General features: G+C 38.6%; 1 protein-coding gene across 1 annotated transcript in view; it reads right to left on the bottom strand.

Moving 5' to 3' along the window:
- Window positions 1–236: 236 nt before the first annotated feature.
- The window catches only part of LOC101859458 (L-proline trans-4-hydroxylase), a 25964-nt gene continuing 13607 nt past the window's right edge, over window positions 237–12593 (bottom strand). The window contains exons 6-9 of the mRNA XM_005090901.2: window positions 6892–6985; window positions 5799–5928; window positions 3915–4066; window positions 237–1937 (exon numbers count right to left, since the gene is read on the bottom strand). Coding sequence (XP_005090958.1) covers window positions 1833–1937; window positions 3915–4066; window positions 5799–5928; window positions 6892–6985 — 481 coding nt within the window. The 3' untranslated portion in view covers window positions 237–1832. The remainder of the gene's footprint in view (window positions 1938–3914; window positions 4067–5798; window positions 5929–6891; window positions 6986–12593) is intronic.

Below are 12593 nucleotides of genomic sequence, written 5' to 3'. Positions count from 1 at the left end.
ACACACACACACACACACACACACACACACAAGCACACGTGCGCTTAAAAAACAAGGAAACACACACACACAAATGACTAGAATAATCTGGTGTGCTGACACAGTAGTTGACACATTAAAATTTATACAATCCGTCATAACAACATTAGTCTAAAAAACAAACGAACAAAAAAACAAACCCAACAGCAGCAGGAAGTCTAACAGCAGAATGCACCACAATCAGACACAAAGATACATCCATAATTATGTTTATTCCGCTTTCGTAGATGGAACGTTTAAGCGAATGAATAGTGCAACAACTTTCGAAATTGAGAAACATCTACTGAGTTGACAGTACCTCGCAAATAAAGACATGCAATACCAGAAAAATGTTTCTTTGAGAAAAAAATATATAATTAAACCCATGCTATTGCAACTATAACTTTTTTTCAGTTTTTTTTTTTTTTTTTTTTTTTTTTTTTTTTTAACTCCAAAAAGCGGTGCCGTTCATCGACAACTTCCATTGCTGTGTGCACCCTATTATATCATATTATCTGACCCGTTAATTGTGTCTGTATCTTTGGCTGATACACCCTTGTAAGGTAACTCGAGTGAACAAATCTCTATTAAGAGACACGTAGCCATTTCTGCACCTCCTATATCATTCAAGAACTGTAGATTTTGACATGACCATAATGTTGTTCTTAATTGTTCTTACTCTATGTATCGGAAGTGATTTCATTCCATATGCTCGGCGTTTGTTTGTTTGTTTGTTTGTTTGTTGTTTTATTTATTTAAAGGAACGCTTTCAATTTCATATTGCTATTCTATTCCAACACAAAATAGAGCTCCAAGCGGGAGTAGTACTTTTAAGCGTCTATTTCAGTATCTTGGTTATAGTACATATTTTGAAATACCAATTTCTTGAAGCCAATAATTGGCAGTCGGAGGTCGACATCTCAAGGGCCAAGGTATCGCAGTTTGGGAGCACTGGGGAAAAGGCAACACGATTCCATCTTGCCCACAAAGAAACCAATAATCATGAAATTTTAGATGTATCGACACCATTGTTTTCTCTCAGTTGAAGCTGGATTACATGATGGGGGTTTAACAGACCCCAACAGCACTTTCTCTTTATGTTACGATCAGTCAGGAGCTCAGGGTTAGGTAGTTAGTAATAGCGGGTTAGGGTTATGATAAGGGTAGGGTTATGATAAGGGTTAGGGTCACGGTTGGTGTTAGGGCTAGCACTGGGATTAACATGTGGAGAAAGGTTAGGTTGGGATTAGGGTTAGATTTAAATTTAGGGTTAGGGTCAGGGTTAGGTTACGGTTATTGTTAAGGTTTGGGTTAAGGTAAGGCTAAGGTTAGGTTTAGATTTATGGTTGGGTTAGGGGTAAGGTTAGTGTTAAGGTTAGTTCGTTGAAAAATAGGGAAAGATCCATCAGTATTTTGGTGTTTTCCACAAAACACCCAACAAACCCCTGAAAAATTACCAAGGGTGTTTAAACAGGATCATCATTACACTTTTAAACATCTAAAGACGCTGATTATGGTACTCATCTAAAAGTCAGCCTGTAAATTAATGGACCAGCATATTATGTAGTTATGTATTAACAGTGAGTCATTCATCTGTAAAAGTCAGGAGCATCGAGAATGTGAACACCAATAAGACACCAAAATTTAACCTCACAATTCAACAAATGTAATCATTTTCACAATTTTCTAACAGTACAGGAAAAGATGAACTAAGCGAATTTCTATGAAGATGGACACTTTTTTTTAAACGCCTTGCGAAATTTGATTTTTAGGATTGATTCGTGTGCTACGCAACTTTAATTACTGCAACATGTTTAGTGGGCATTTCCATCAACTGTTTTATCCTCCTCTGGACGGTTGAACATTTTCCCGCTCAAGTCATCAAAGTTCTGGCATTCGAGAAAAGCTGAATCTTTCACCTGCGATGAAAGGATAGAAAAAAAATGAGATTTGGGTTACTGTCGCTTTTTGGACGTGCTAAAGTATTGTGAGCTATTGCACGATGCTTGTTGTTTTAACACTATCAGGTTATTCTATAATAGGGGTCTCGAACCTTATTTACCTGGGGGCCGCAGCTGAGTGACCCTGGGCCATTACTTCAGAACATGAACGGGTCTTCAACGTATAGATTACTTGTTCCTCTTTGTCAAAAACATGGCTGCATTTCCTCTTACAAAGCTCACCCATATATTTTGGCTTGAGGGATGCTCATCGTTAAGTTTGGAGCTGTATTTTGGGCTTATCTAAGCTCACCACGAAGCCTTTCATACAAATAAATGCTAACAAAAACGTATATGACCCGCGAGGCTTCCTGGAAAGCTCAAGCAATTAGTTGAACAATTCTTTTAAAATAACATTAGAAAAAGAAAAAAAAACGAACACGAAAACGAAAATAAGAACAAAAAACAAAGCAAAGACACCCCCCCCCCCAGGAAAAGACGAAAAAAGACCTAGTCCCAGCTGCACAACCTCTTAACTTCGATGTCATGTGGAGGCCACAAATTATGACTTACTGTTGGTTTCAATTGGTTTGCAGGCCGTGAATTTGAGAACCCTTTCCTGGAAAGTGAGAATACCGTCCTTCTTCTTTTATAGGACCAAGTCCAGATGACAGAGACCCTTAAAAAACTCACCAAATAACTTAAGTTCAAGAACACCAGATATTGGATTCAAACTGGGCTGATTTGTCCCATAGCTCAATACGTCACCAATCGAGAAGATTAGAGGAGGAGAGCCTTGGAAACATTAGCAGTTGATATAGATAATGGCTCTCGACGTCTCACACATTTTCCTGGGCCGTGTGCTGTTGGTGGCGGTGTGCGTAAAGTGGGTTATTGTCCTTACGCCGATGGAAGTGGCGATTATTGTTGTCGTTGTTATTGTTGTTGTTGGTTGTTGTTATCTTTGTCATTGTCGTGGTTCTTGCTGCTGTTGCTTCTACTTCAGTTGCTGTTTTTATAATTGGTGTTGTTGCTGTTTCGGGCTTTTGTGTTGGTGTTATTGTTGCTTTTTTATTTGTTATTATTGTTGCTGTTGCAGTTGCTGGTATTGTTGGGGTATTACATTTCTTGCTATTGTTGTAACTGTTGTGGTTGTTATTAGCCGTGCCAGCGCTTCTCCTTAAGTCATTATTGCTGCATCCAGTGCTGATGGTGGTGGTGATGCTATTGTTGTTGTTGTTGATGTTGTTGTTGTAGATGTTGTTAACGATAGTGACGATTATTATGATGAAGACGATGTTGATGCCACTACTGCTACTACTACTACTACTACTACTACTACTACTACTACTACTACTACTACTACCACTACTACTACTACTACTACTACTACTACTACTACTACTACTACTACTGGAATAACAGTAACCTTTGCAATAACAATAACAATTGATTATATTTATACGACATGGCGGTACCAATACGTAATATATTCATATCACTTCTTAACGTAGCTTTTCCCTTTCTTTGGACTTTCCGATATAATGGTTCTCGCACGCACCACATTGAGCATTGTTAGTGTGACGTTGTTGTTGTTGTTGTTGTTGTTGTTGTTGATTTTGTTGTTGGTGATGGTGGGTGTGGTAATGTTGGTTTTTTTTGTATGTTTTGTTTTTGCTGTTCTTGTTCTTGCTTTTGGTGATTGTTCTGCTAATGTAGATGATGGTGTCGTTATTACGACTTCTGATGCTCTATGTAACAGTGCTGTTAGTGACACTGTTGTAGTTGTTAATTGTGGTGGTTGGTGTGGCGGTGGTGGAGGCGTGGTGTATGTATTGCTACGAATGGTTATGATAATGACGAGGAGGAGGAGGAGGATGATCATGATCATGACGATGGGCCTAGAAGTCATTTAGAAATTGTCAGCTATATACATGGTTACGCAACATCTCCCACCTTTTCCAGGGGCGTGTACTGTGGGTGGTGGTGTTCGTAGAGCGGATTGTTATCCTTACGGTTGTAGCAGGGGATGAGAACCCAGCGTTTGGTGTCGCTCAGGTTGTCGCCGCTGGTGTGGAGCAGGTTAGCGTGAAAGAAGAGGGCATCACCTGAGCCACGAGACAGATACAATCACCGCTGATTTTATGGCCACCTTGACAAGACAATCTAAAGTAGATAAAAAATAACATTGTTCAAGAGAATCACCTGTAGAAACGCTACTTCCCTTTCCACCTAAGCTACGGGTTTTTTAAAATTCTTTATGGTGTTGTTATCGATCCAGTAGGAAAATCTTCTAGAAAACTACAACAACAAAAAATGTAGGCGAGGTGGGATGGGTAGTAGTCGTTTTTACAGGTGGCTGTCATTCTTTATGATGACTTTGCCGTCACATCTCGCCGATTGGCGATGTTTTCAACCCAGTTTCTTTGGATCTTCCCCAAAATACCTTTACCTTTGATGGCAAGGGTGTATATTATATGAGCCTTGCGATGGCAAAGTGAAAATCAAGACGCCCGCCCATATAAGATAACCACTTTTTTCCTTGACCATGGGTGGCTGTCTCGGACATATTTGACACTACTACATTTTGCACCGGATTATGTGGTATAATGGTATGGTTCTACACCGTTACACACGTGTAACATACGGAAGAAAGGAATTTTACACCGCATATGAGAGCTCAAATCCGAAAAAGGGAGCTTTATTAACTTTGTCGGGTCTTTTATTTATTTACTTTGGCAGTGGGGGAAATGGGCGGGGTTTTTTTATCGGCCGTCTCCGTTTGATTGCTTTGAAGATGTATCCCACATAGCATGGGCTGGGCATTTTTTATTGCTTTTTTATTTTGCTTCCTTCCTTCCTTCCTTCCTTCTTTCTTTCTTTCTTTCGTTCTTTCTTTCTTTCGTTCTTTCTTTGCTTCTTTCGTTCTTTTATTCCTTCTTTCTTATTTTTAAAATTTTAATTTATTTATATATTTATGTATATCATTTTGTTTGATTTTTACGTTGTGTGTTTACTTGTTTAGTTTTTTTTATATTTTGTTTTTGAAGAGAGGAGGAAAGGGAAGATATAAAAAATAACATACAACTTTAGAAGCCCTTACTATCCCGAGCGGAATGCAGAGGAGCCTTGCAGAACCACATACAGGTTTTCTCTCTTCGATGAGCAAAGCAAAAAGGGGTCCTCCAAAAACATGACATTGTTGTATGAGGTATAAAGTGACCTCCTGTGAGGCTAATGGGCATGGTCTGGCTGTAAAAGCCCTTTGAACATTGTAAGTTATTCAGAGATGATAATTGCACAATGATATTCAAGAAGGTGTGGAGACTGAACAATTTTTTTAAAAATCAACGAAATCAGGACTGAATCTGCTACAAGAAATAAATGGCCTTATTTCAATATCCAAAATTTCCGACAATTGGGAAGTTCTCCGGGCAACATACACACGCGCACAACAACACATACACACACACACACACACACACACACACACACACACACACAAACACTAACACACTCAGAAACACACATTTTTTGTTACATATTGTTGCAGTTCAAGAATATCTTGTGGTGTTTACTTTTATTTTTTGCATTTATTCGTTCTGTGTTGTGTTTTTAGTTTTCCGTGTTTTTCCCCATTTTTCTTTATTTTTAAAATATTCGTTTCCTTTGTTTTGTTTTGGGTTGGTTTTTTTGGGGGGTGGGGTGCTCGTTTTCTTTCTTTTTTTAATGTTGCTTTCTTTCTTAGGGGGGAAGGAGGTGAAGCAAGTGTTTCGTGTTTTAGAAAGACTGCAGTATGCCTAACATGGCATCAGTTACAACTGACAAACAACGAATCACCTGCATCCATCTCTACGTAAGTGTGGGGACATATTTTTCTTATCTCTGCCACCCTGTCCAGATCTGCCCCAGTCTGTCCGGCCTTCATAGTATGCTCAATCCGTCCACACTTGTGAGAGCCGACCAGGATCTGAGGGAGAGAGTTGCATTGGTCGTAAGCAACACGCACTGCAAATTTAACTATTAATTAACATTCCATGATAACATATAATATAAATATGTTTCTCTCTTGCTCTGTTTTTCTATTCCCTTACCCTCGCTACCCCTCTGATAAACTCACTCGTAAACTCTCTCACAATATTTCTTAGAAACTCCCTTTGTCTCTGTCAAACAAATTGTAATTCTCTCACACAAATACTCTCTCTCCCCATCCCCAACCCTTCTCTCTCTCTCTCTCTCTCTCTCTCTCTCTCTCTCTCTCTCTCTCTCTCGCTCTCTCTTTCTGTCGGTCCCTAACTCAGTTTCTCTTTCTCTCTGGATCAGTCTGACCACACATATCAGTGGCCACCAGGATCTGAGCGTAAAATGTGTTGTATTGGTCAAAAGGGACAGATACTACGGAATGAAATCTCAACGACATTTCTATATCTTGCTCTGAAACCGTCTCTGCCTTTTTCACAAACTTCCACACAAACTCTCTTTCTCTCACTCTTTCTCTTTCTCTTTATCTATCTATCTATCTACCTCTTTCTTTCTCTCTCTCTTCTCTCTCTCTCTCTCTCTCTCTCTCTCTCTCTCTCTCTCTCTTCTCTCTCTCTCTTTCTCTCTCTGTATATATATATATATATATATATATATATATATATATATATATATATATATATATATATATATATATATATCTTTTATCTTTTCTCTCTCTGTGTCTCTCTCTGAATGAGATAGAGGAAGGGAGCAAAAAATGAGAACCATCATTGTATGTATCTAGCGTCAGCCTATCCATCTATTTATCTATCTATCTATCTATCTATCTATCTATCTATCTATCTATCTATCTATCTATCTATCTATCTATCTATCTATCTATCTATCTATCTATCTATCTATCTATCTACCTATCTATCTATCTGTCTATCTAACTATCTATCATTACCTCTAAGCATCCATTCTCCTTGTAGCATCGATCAATAGGAATGAAGCCACTGATCATCATATCTGGAAACAGACACCCGTTCTTGTACCAGTAACTGTCAAAAGGAAATAAAAATAATTGTGGCTCGACGTGCTGGAATCAGGCATTCGTAATTTTTTTGCATATAGGGTTGTTGATATCCTCTTAAAACAAGTTCTTTTGCCTTGATTTTGGGAGAAAAAAAACCCAATCTATATTAAATAGAAGTCGAGATATTTGCTATTGAAGGGAGTGAGGGTCGCCTCCTTTCAGAAGTACAATTAGCGAGACAATAGCCGCCAAAGTTTGGGAACTTCGATAACTTGATTGTCCTTGAATACTGAAAAATTACATATTATGTGATTTTAATCAACGTTTTTCAGTAAAATTCCCAAAGGAATGTATTTTCATGAGGACATAAAAGTTGTTGAGGCAAAAAACAAGAATTCGATAAAATTGCCAAAGTGGTGAAAAAAATGCATTTTTGTTCGATTTCATTATTTTGACGAGCGCCTGATTTCACCACGATCCCTCACAAAAGTGTTCACCATAAAATGTTGGTGTTTTACACACCCATCCACACAATTTCCATCTTTTAGTAGGCAGTCGTCCGACCTTACCTGTAAGGGTCAATCCAGGAGCCGAGAAGAATACAACTTTCCAGCGGAAAGACCGAGAAATTCGATAAACATTCTTTCTCTTAACTCAGAAATTGGACTTGGTGGTCCTACTAGCGGCAGTGAACTACCTAACCACTACACCACAGACGATGTAAGAAAAAAAGGACCTGTAGTGAATATCTTTACAACGATTATTGTAACATTCGTCGTTAGGGCTGGTTTACTGGTCAGATTCAAAATGAACACGTTCAAGTGGCGTGGTGGATGCGAAACGAACCCCCGATCATACGTCAGTCACACCTGTAACGTTAGATGAAGGTAATGGTGTAGGTGACGATGACAGATGTTAAAATGATTAAGACAGGAACAATTCACTACCTTTGAATTTGACATTCTATTTGACATTTTTGGCCGTTTTGAGCAGCTAAGACCATGAGATCAGTAACCAAATATTATTTGGAGTCGTTTTCAGGCTGTTCAAAGAATTGTTATCGAAAATGCTTGACTTGTTATGAACCTCAAGTTTTTATGTCAGATTCATTTTAAAAAACTAGGTATTGAGCAGATAGAACTTCGTAATTCTAGGGTAGCGAACTGTTGTCATATGTGTTGGTAGATAAAGAAGAATAAAGATTTTTATTTCTCCATCGAATAGACATGAGTACATATCTTTGAGAACTGGCCTTCTGGTTCAATAACGTTTGCAGATGTGCCGTTGTAGCAATGGGCACCTTCTCCTATACCATTATCTAATCTAAGGCTTTATTATTAACACAATTAAAGGTGGGTGGTTGGCGGGTGCTTTGGTGTGGTTAACTCCTTCTTTCTCATCAAAATATATCTAATTTCCATATTTCTCCCCCTTGTTTTGAGTGGGGTTTTTTAAATTGTTGTATGTTTGTTGTTGTTTTTGGAGGTGGGTTTTGTGTTGTTTGTTTTTTTCTGCTGTCTTGTAACGCTTCCAACCTTCGGCAAAGTTATGACCTAATTGTGTTTCAAGTGGCGTAAAACTCTTATTAAAAAACACTCAGGTAAACGTTATCAATGTTTCGTTTGTCGCTCTTGTTCCAGTAACTGTCAGAAACAGAATAAAAACCAGAAAAAATATTTTCAAATTAAATAGTAGGTGATGATATACATCCCCACCTACCAAAAAAAGATCCTTTAGGGGGCCGGCTTTCGACTTTTCCTGCATGAGCAAACCCAGACGCTGAGAAGAAAACAATATAGTATATTCCACTGGAGATCTGAACTCGGGTCTGTTGCTAGCGACAGGGAAACGCCTTACCACAACACCACAGACATCGGTACAATAAACGACATATAATACGATAAATAATGATAAAACAAGAACAAAAGGCAGATAGCATTTAGGAGAGAACAAAAGACGAAAATAAAGAAAACGAAGAATAAAATAATGAAACACGTAAATGGATTTGGTGAAAGCATTATGCTGTTCTGATGTCTCATAGTAGGGAAACCTCTCGATAGTTTCTACCATCTATAAGAAATAATTCTCCATTGTTCCTGCCCGGGCTTTTAACACCATATGTTCAATCTCGTCAGTTACTGTTACCCACTGACGCAATGAAATTCAGAGCCCCAATGAAATATTATACAAATTCAGAGTCTCTACACCCCGTGAGTTGAATGCAAGTTGTCGTGACGTCAAATGGGAAATGTTAAAATTTGGATAAGACTTTGGTGAGTTAAGTTTTTCATTAAAAAAATTTCTTTTCGGACCTAAAATTCGGAACTCCTTGCCTCAGTACATCAGAGAAACAACAAATTCTAATACGTTTAAGCATTTGTTTAACTCTTAATTGGAGTGTGTTAGGTGCAAGTGGTGCAAATGAGTTCCGTTTTCACTTCTGTCCATGTGTCTTAGATTTTGATAAACGTACGGCTAATAAAGTTCTTCCTTTTGCAGTTGAACTGGTTTCCCTGTGCATGTGAAATGGGGGTTTTTTCCTGGTGTTTTTAACCATTTAACCTCAGGTATCACACCATCAGTGTAAAGAGCCCACAGTGTATACCTGTATGTGATAAAACACTATACAAATGCAATCGATTATTAGTTGTTTTTGTCCACATCCCATTTTTAATCATACGAGTATTCCAACCCCAGCAGAGCTTGAAAGCAAAGTGAACACATGTATGACTTGTTTGTCTCGTCTGATGACGCTGATTGGTATAGCCTTACATAGCAACAGATAGATATGATTTTAGAGAAGTCAGAAGGCATGTAACATTGGCCAAAAATAAAACGAAAACACAGACAAGCCAAAGAGAAAAACCGACTTCAGCTTTGTCTGAACGCCCACACATTCGATCTCCAATATTATGTGGATCAAACAGATTGTCTCAGAAGACCGGTCTAACAGGCTGCTGATTCTTTTGTTTCAGGAAAAATATTAAGCCCTCCCCATCCTCCCCTCTAAAGAATTTATAAAATTGGATCAACGCTTCTGCATGTCCATTGAGCTGATGTGCTGGGAAAACAAAGGAGTCTCCCGATCTGTTTTACAAATACATTAGATTTCATATCCGGTGACGACAAAACAGGAAGAAGCCATGGGACACCACTATGGACTGACTGTTTCGCGCGGGCTGGTTCCCTCGCCATTCCTGGGTCGTGAATGGTGAGACAGGAGATAAAACGAGTTGGATTACATGGCATTGGAGTGTAAAAAAAGCCCAATTTTCCCACAAAAATGTGTAGCAGGATTCTAGAAATGGACTGAAATTATAGAACTGCTGAGAACAATCGGAACCGTTGCAGGTTGTTGGCTAAACGAGATACGGGACAGCGGTTAAAATTGTTTTACCTGTTTTTATTTTATTTGTTTTGTTCGTGTGTTTGTTTGCTTTTCCAGAGTGGGGGGGGGGGGGCGATTCAAAGTTTAGCAATACACGGACAATATGGTAATAACAGCAATAATAATAATAATAATAGATAGCATTTGTATAGCGCATATCCCCGCTCAACAGCAGGCTCTATGCGCTTTACACTATATTATTACCCCAGCAGACCATAGTACACTCCGAAACATTCTCAGCTTCCCGGGAAGCATACAGTGCGAGCAGCCGATTAAGCGCTCAAACACTAACGAACTGACAAGATCTTTCGCTGTCTATAGCCGGGTACCCATTCCCACCTGGGTGAAGTGAGGAAAATTCGTGTAAAGTGCCTTTCCCAAGGACACAACGTCGGGCCCTTGACGGGATTCGAACCCACGACCTTACGGTTGCGAGTCCGAGAGCCTAACCACTAGGCCACCGACGCAAGGACCAGTATGCTGCACTACTCTTCAAATGTTGAAAGTAAAGTATAGGCAGTGGCGATGTATGGACTAAAATGTGCTTGCGGCTCAGAAATTAGGACAGGTTGAGTTTATCGTAAGATTACTTCGGTTTAGAGGAAATGAGACATATACTGTGATTTTGTGTGTTTATGTATGTCTAGGTGTAGCCGCAAAAAGCAAGAGATTCCTCAAGAGAGCTTGGTGAGCAGGTTGGTTATTGTGGCTGTGGGGAGAGTGTCATGAACGTTCGTCCCATTGTCTGGTTTTGCAGTGCTTGAGTCATCTCCACTACTGTACAGTTTCTTTTATTTTTCAACAACAACAAAAAAACACTATTTAATTTTACCCTTTTTAACAGAGGAATTTAAATAAAGAAAAGACCGTGAAAACGGGTTCATCCTTTGCCGGACCCTAAAAACAATGATTAATTTGCGGTTAGAATATTTTGTCGCTGTAAATGATTCTAGTGTGGCATTTGAATTATCTGTTTGTTGTATTTGAGACTTCAATGTTTACATTTGAGCTTTCTGTTGCCAAGTTTGGACTTTACGTCACTTGGTCATTCACTTTAGATTTCTGATGCGTCATTTACTTTTTTCTATGAGGCACGTTTATTTCCTAGGTGTCCATTTATTGATCTGAAAAGAATTATAAACATGTATTTCGCTCTTTGTGACAATAAAAACCTTGCACTTCTCATCTTTATTCATATCAAATTCATTTTTTTCTGTGTCAGCCTGCTTTTCAACTATATCATTGAACTAGTTGAATTGTTTTCTGGTGAATGCTGAGGTTTTATTAACGTCATTTGGATATTTATTGGAACTCTTAGGTGCCAGTTGGTCTTTCCTTAGGGCATGTCAATATCTTATGTGTAATTTGATATGGTTCCATGAAACCCCTAACCCTCTTATGTGGTTCATATATAAATTATTTGTCCTCTTATCTAAACTTTCGACTTTGGCAATTTTTTCAAAAGTCCAGACCTTTAGATCTACTCTTGTTTATAATTTTCAAAGGAAACTTCAATAGGATGTCCTCGCGAAAGAAGCGTTTAGAGAACATAATTTAAAGTTACAATGGTATGGTTGAACGTTTAAACAATGTCGTATTCTGAATTAAAAATTGCATGGCCATGACGTCATTATGAAAAGCTTCCAATTATACATTTGGAAAATTCAGTGTGACACTTTATCTTACAATGTGTCATTTACATATTGCAATATGTATGAAAAGTTACAATGAGGTATTTAAAGTTACAATATTGATTTAGAGAGTGGGTGCGCCTATGTTTGTGTGTGAGAGAGTGTATGTGCGTGTCCACGTGTTGGTGTAAGAGAGAGGGTGCGAGTGTGCGTACGAAAGAGGGTACGTATGTGTGTATGTTTTTTTGTAAATATGTGTTTATGCGTGTGAGTGTGTGTGTGTGAGTTTGTGTGTGGGTGTAGTCTTAATGATGGGTTTCATAATATAATAATAATAGACAGTTAGAGGCCGTTTTGACGTTCCACAATCCAAAGCAAAGTATACTGTGAAGATTGGGGAAGGAACAAGTGGGCATCACCAAACAGTCATTAGCAGGTGCCTCATGTTCTCTATGTGTGGAACTGGCTCTGCGATGAATAGTACTGTGCTATTCTTGATAATGGCAGCTTGCAATAGTGTAAAGCCTAAATTGTATTCTCTCCTAATGCAGGTACATAGGTTTAACTGGAATTCAACATTGAAAAATAACCTTTCTTGCCACAACCCCCCCCCC

This window comes from Aplysia californica, unplaced genomic scaffold, assembly GCF_000002075.1.
Source record: "Aplysia californica isolate F4 #8 unplaced genomic scaffold, AplCal3.0 scaffold00023, whole genome shotgun sequence".
Lineage (NCBI taxonomy): Eukaryota > Metazoa > Mollusca > Gastropoda > Aplysiida > Aplysiidae > Aplysia > Aplysia californica.
This window is presented reverse-complemented; position numbering and strand designations above follow the sequence as displayed.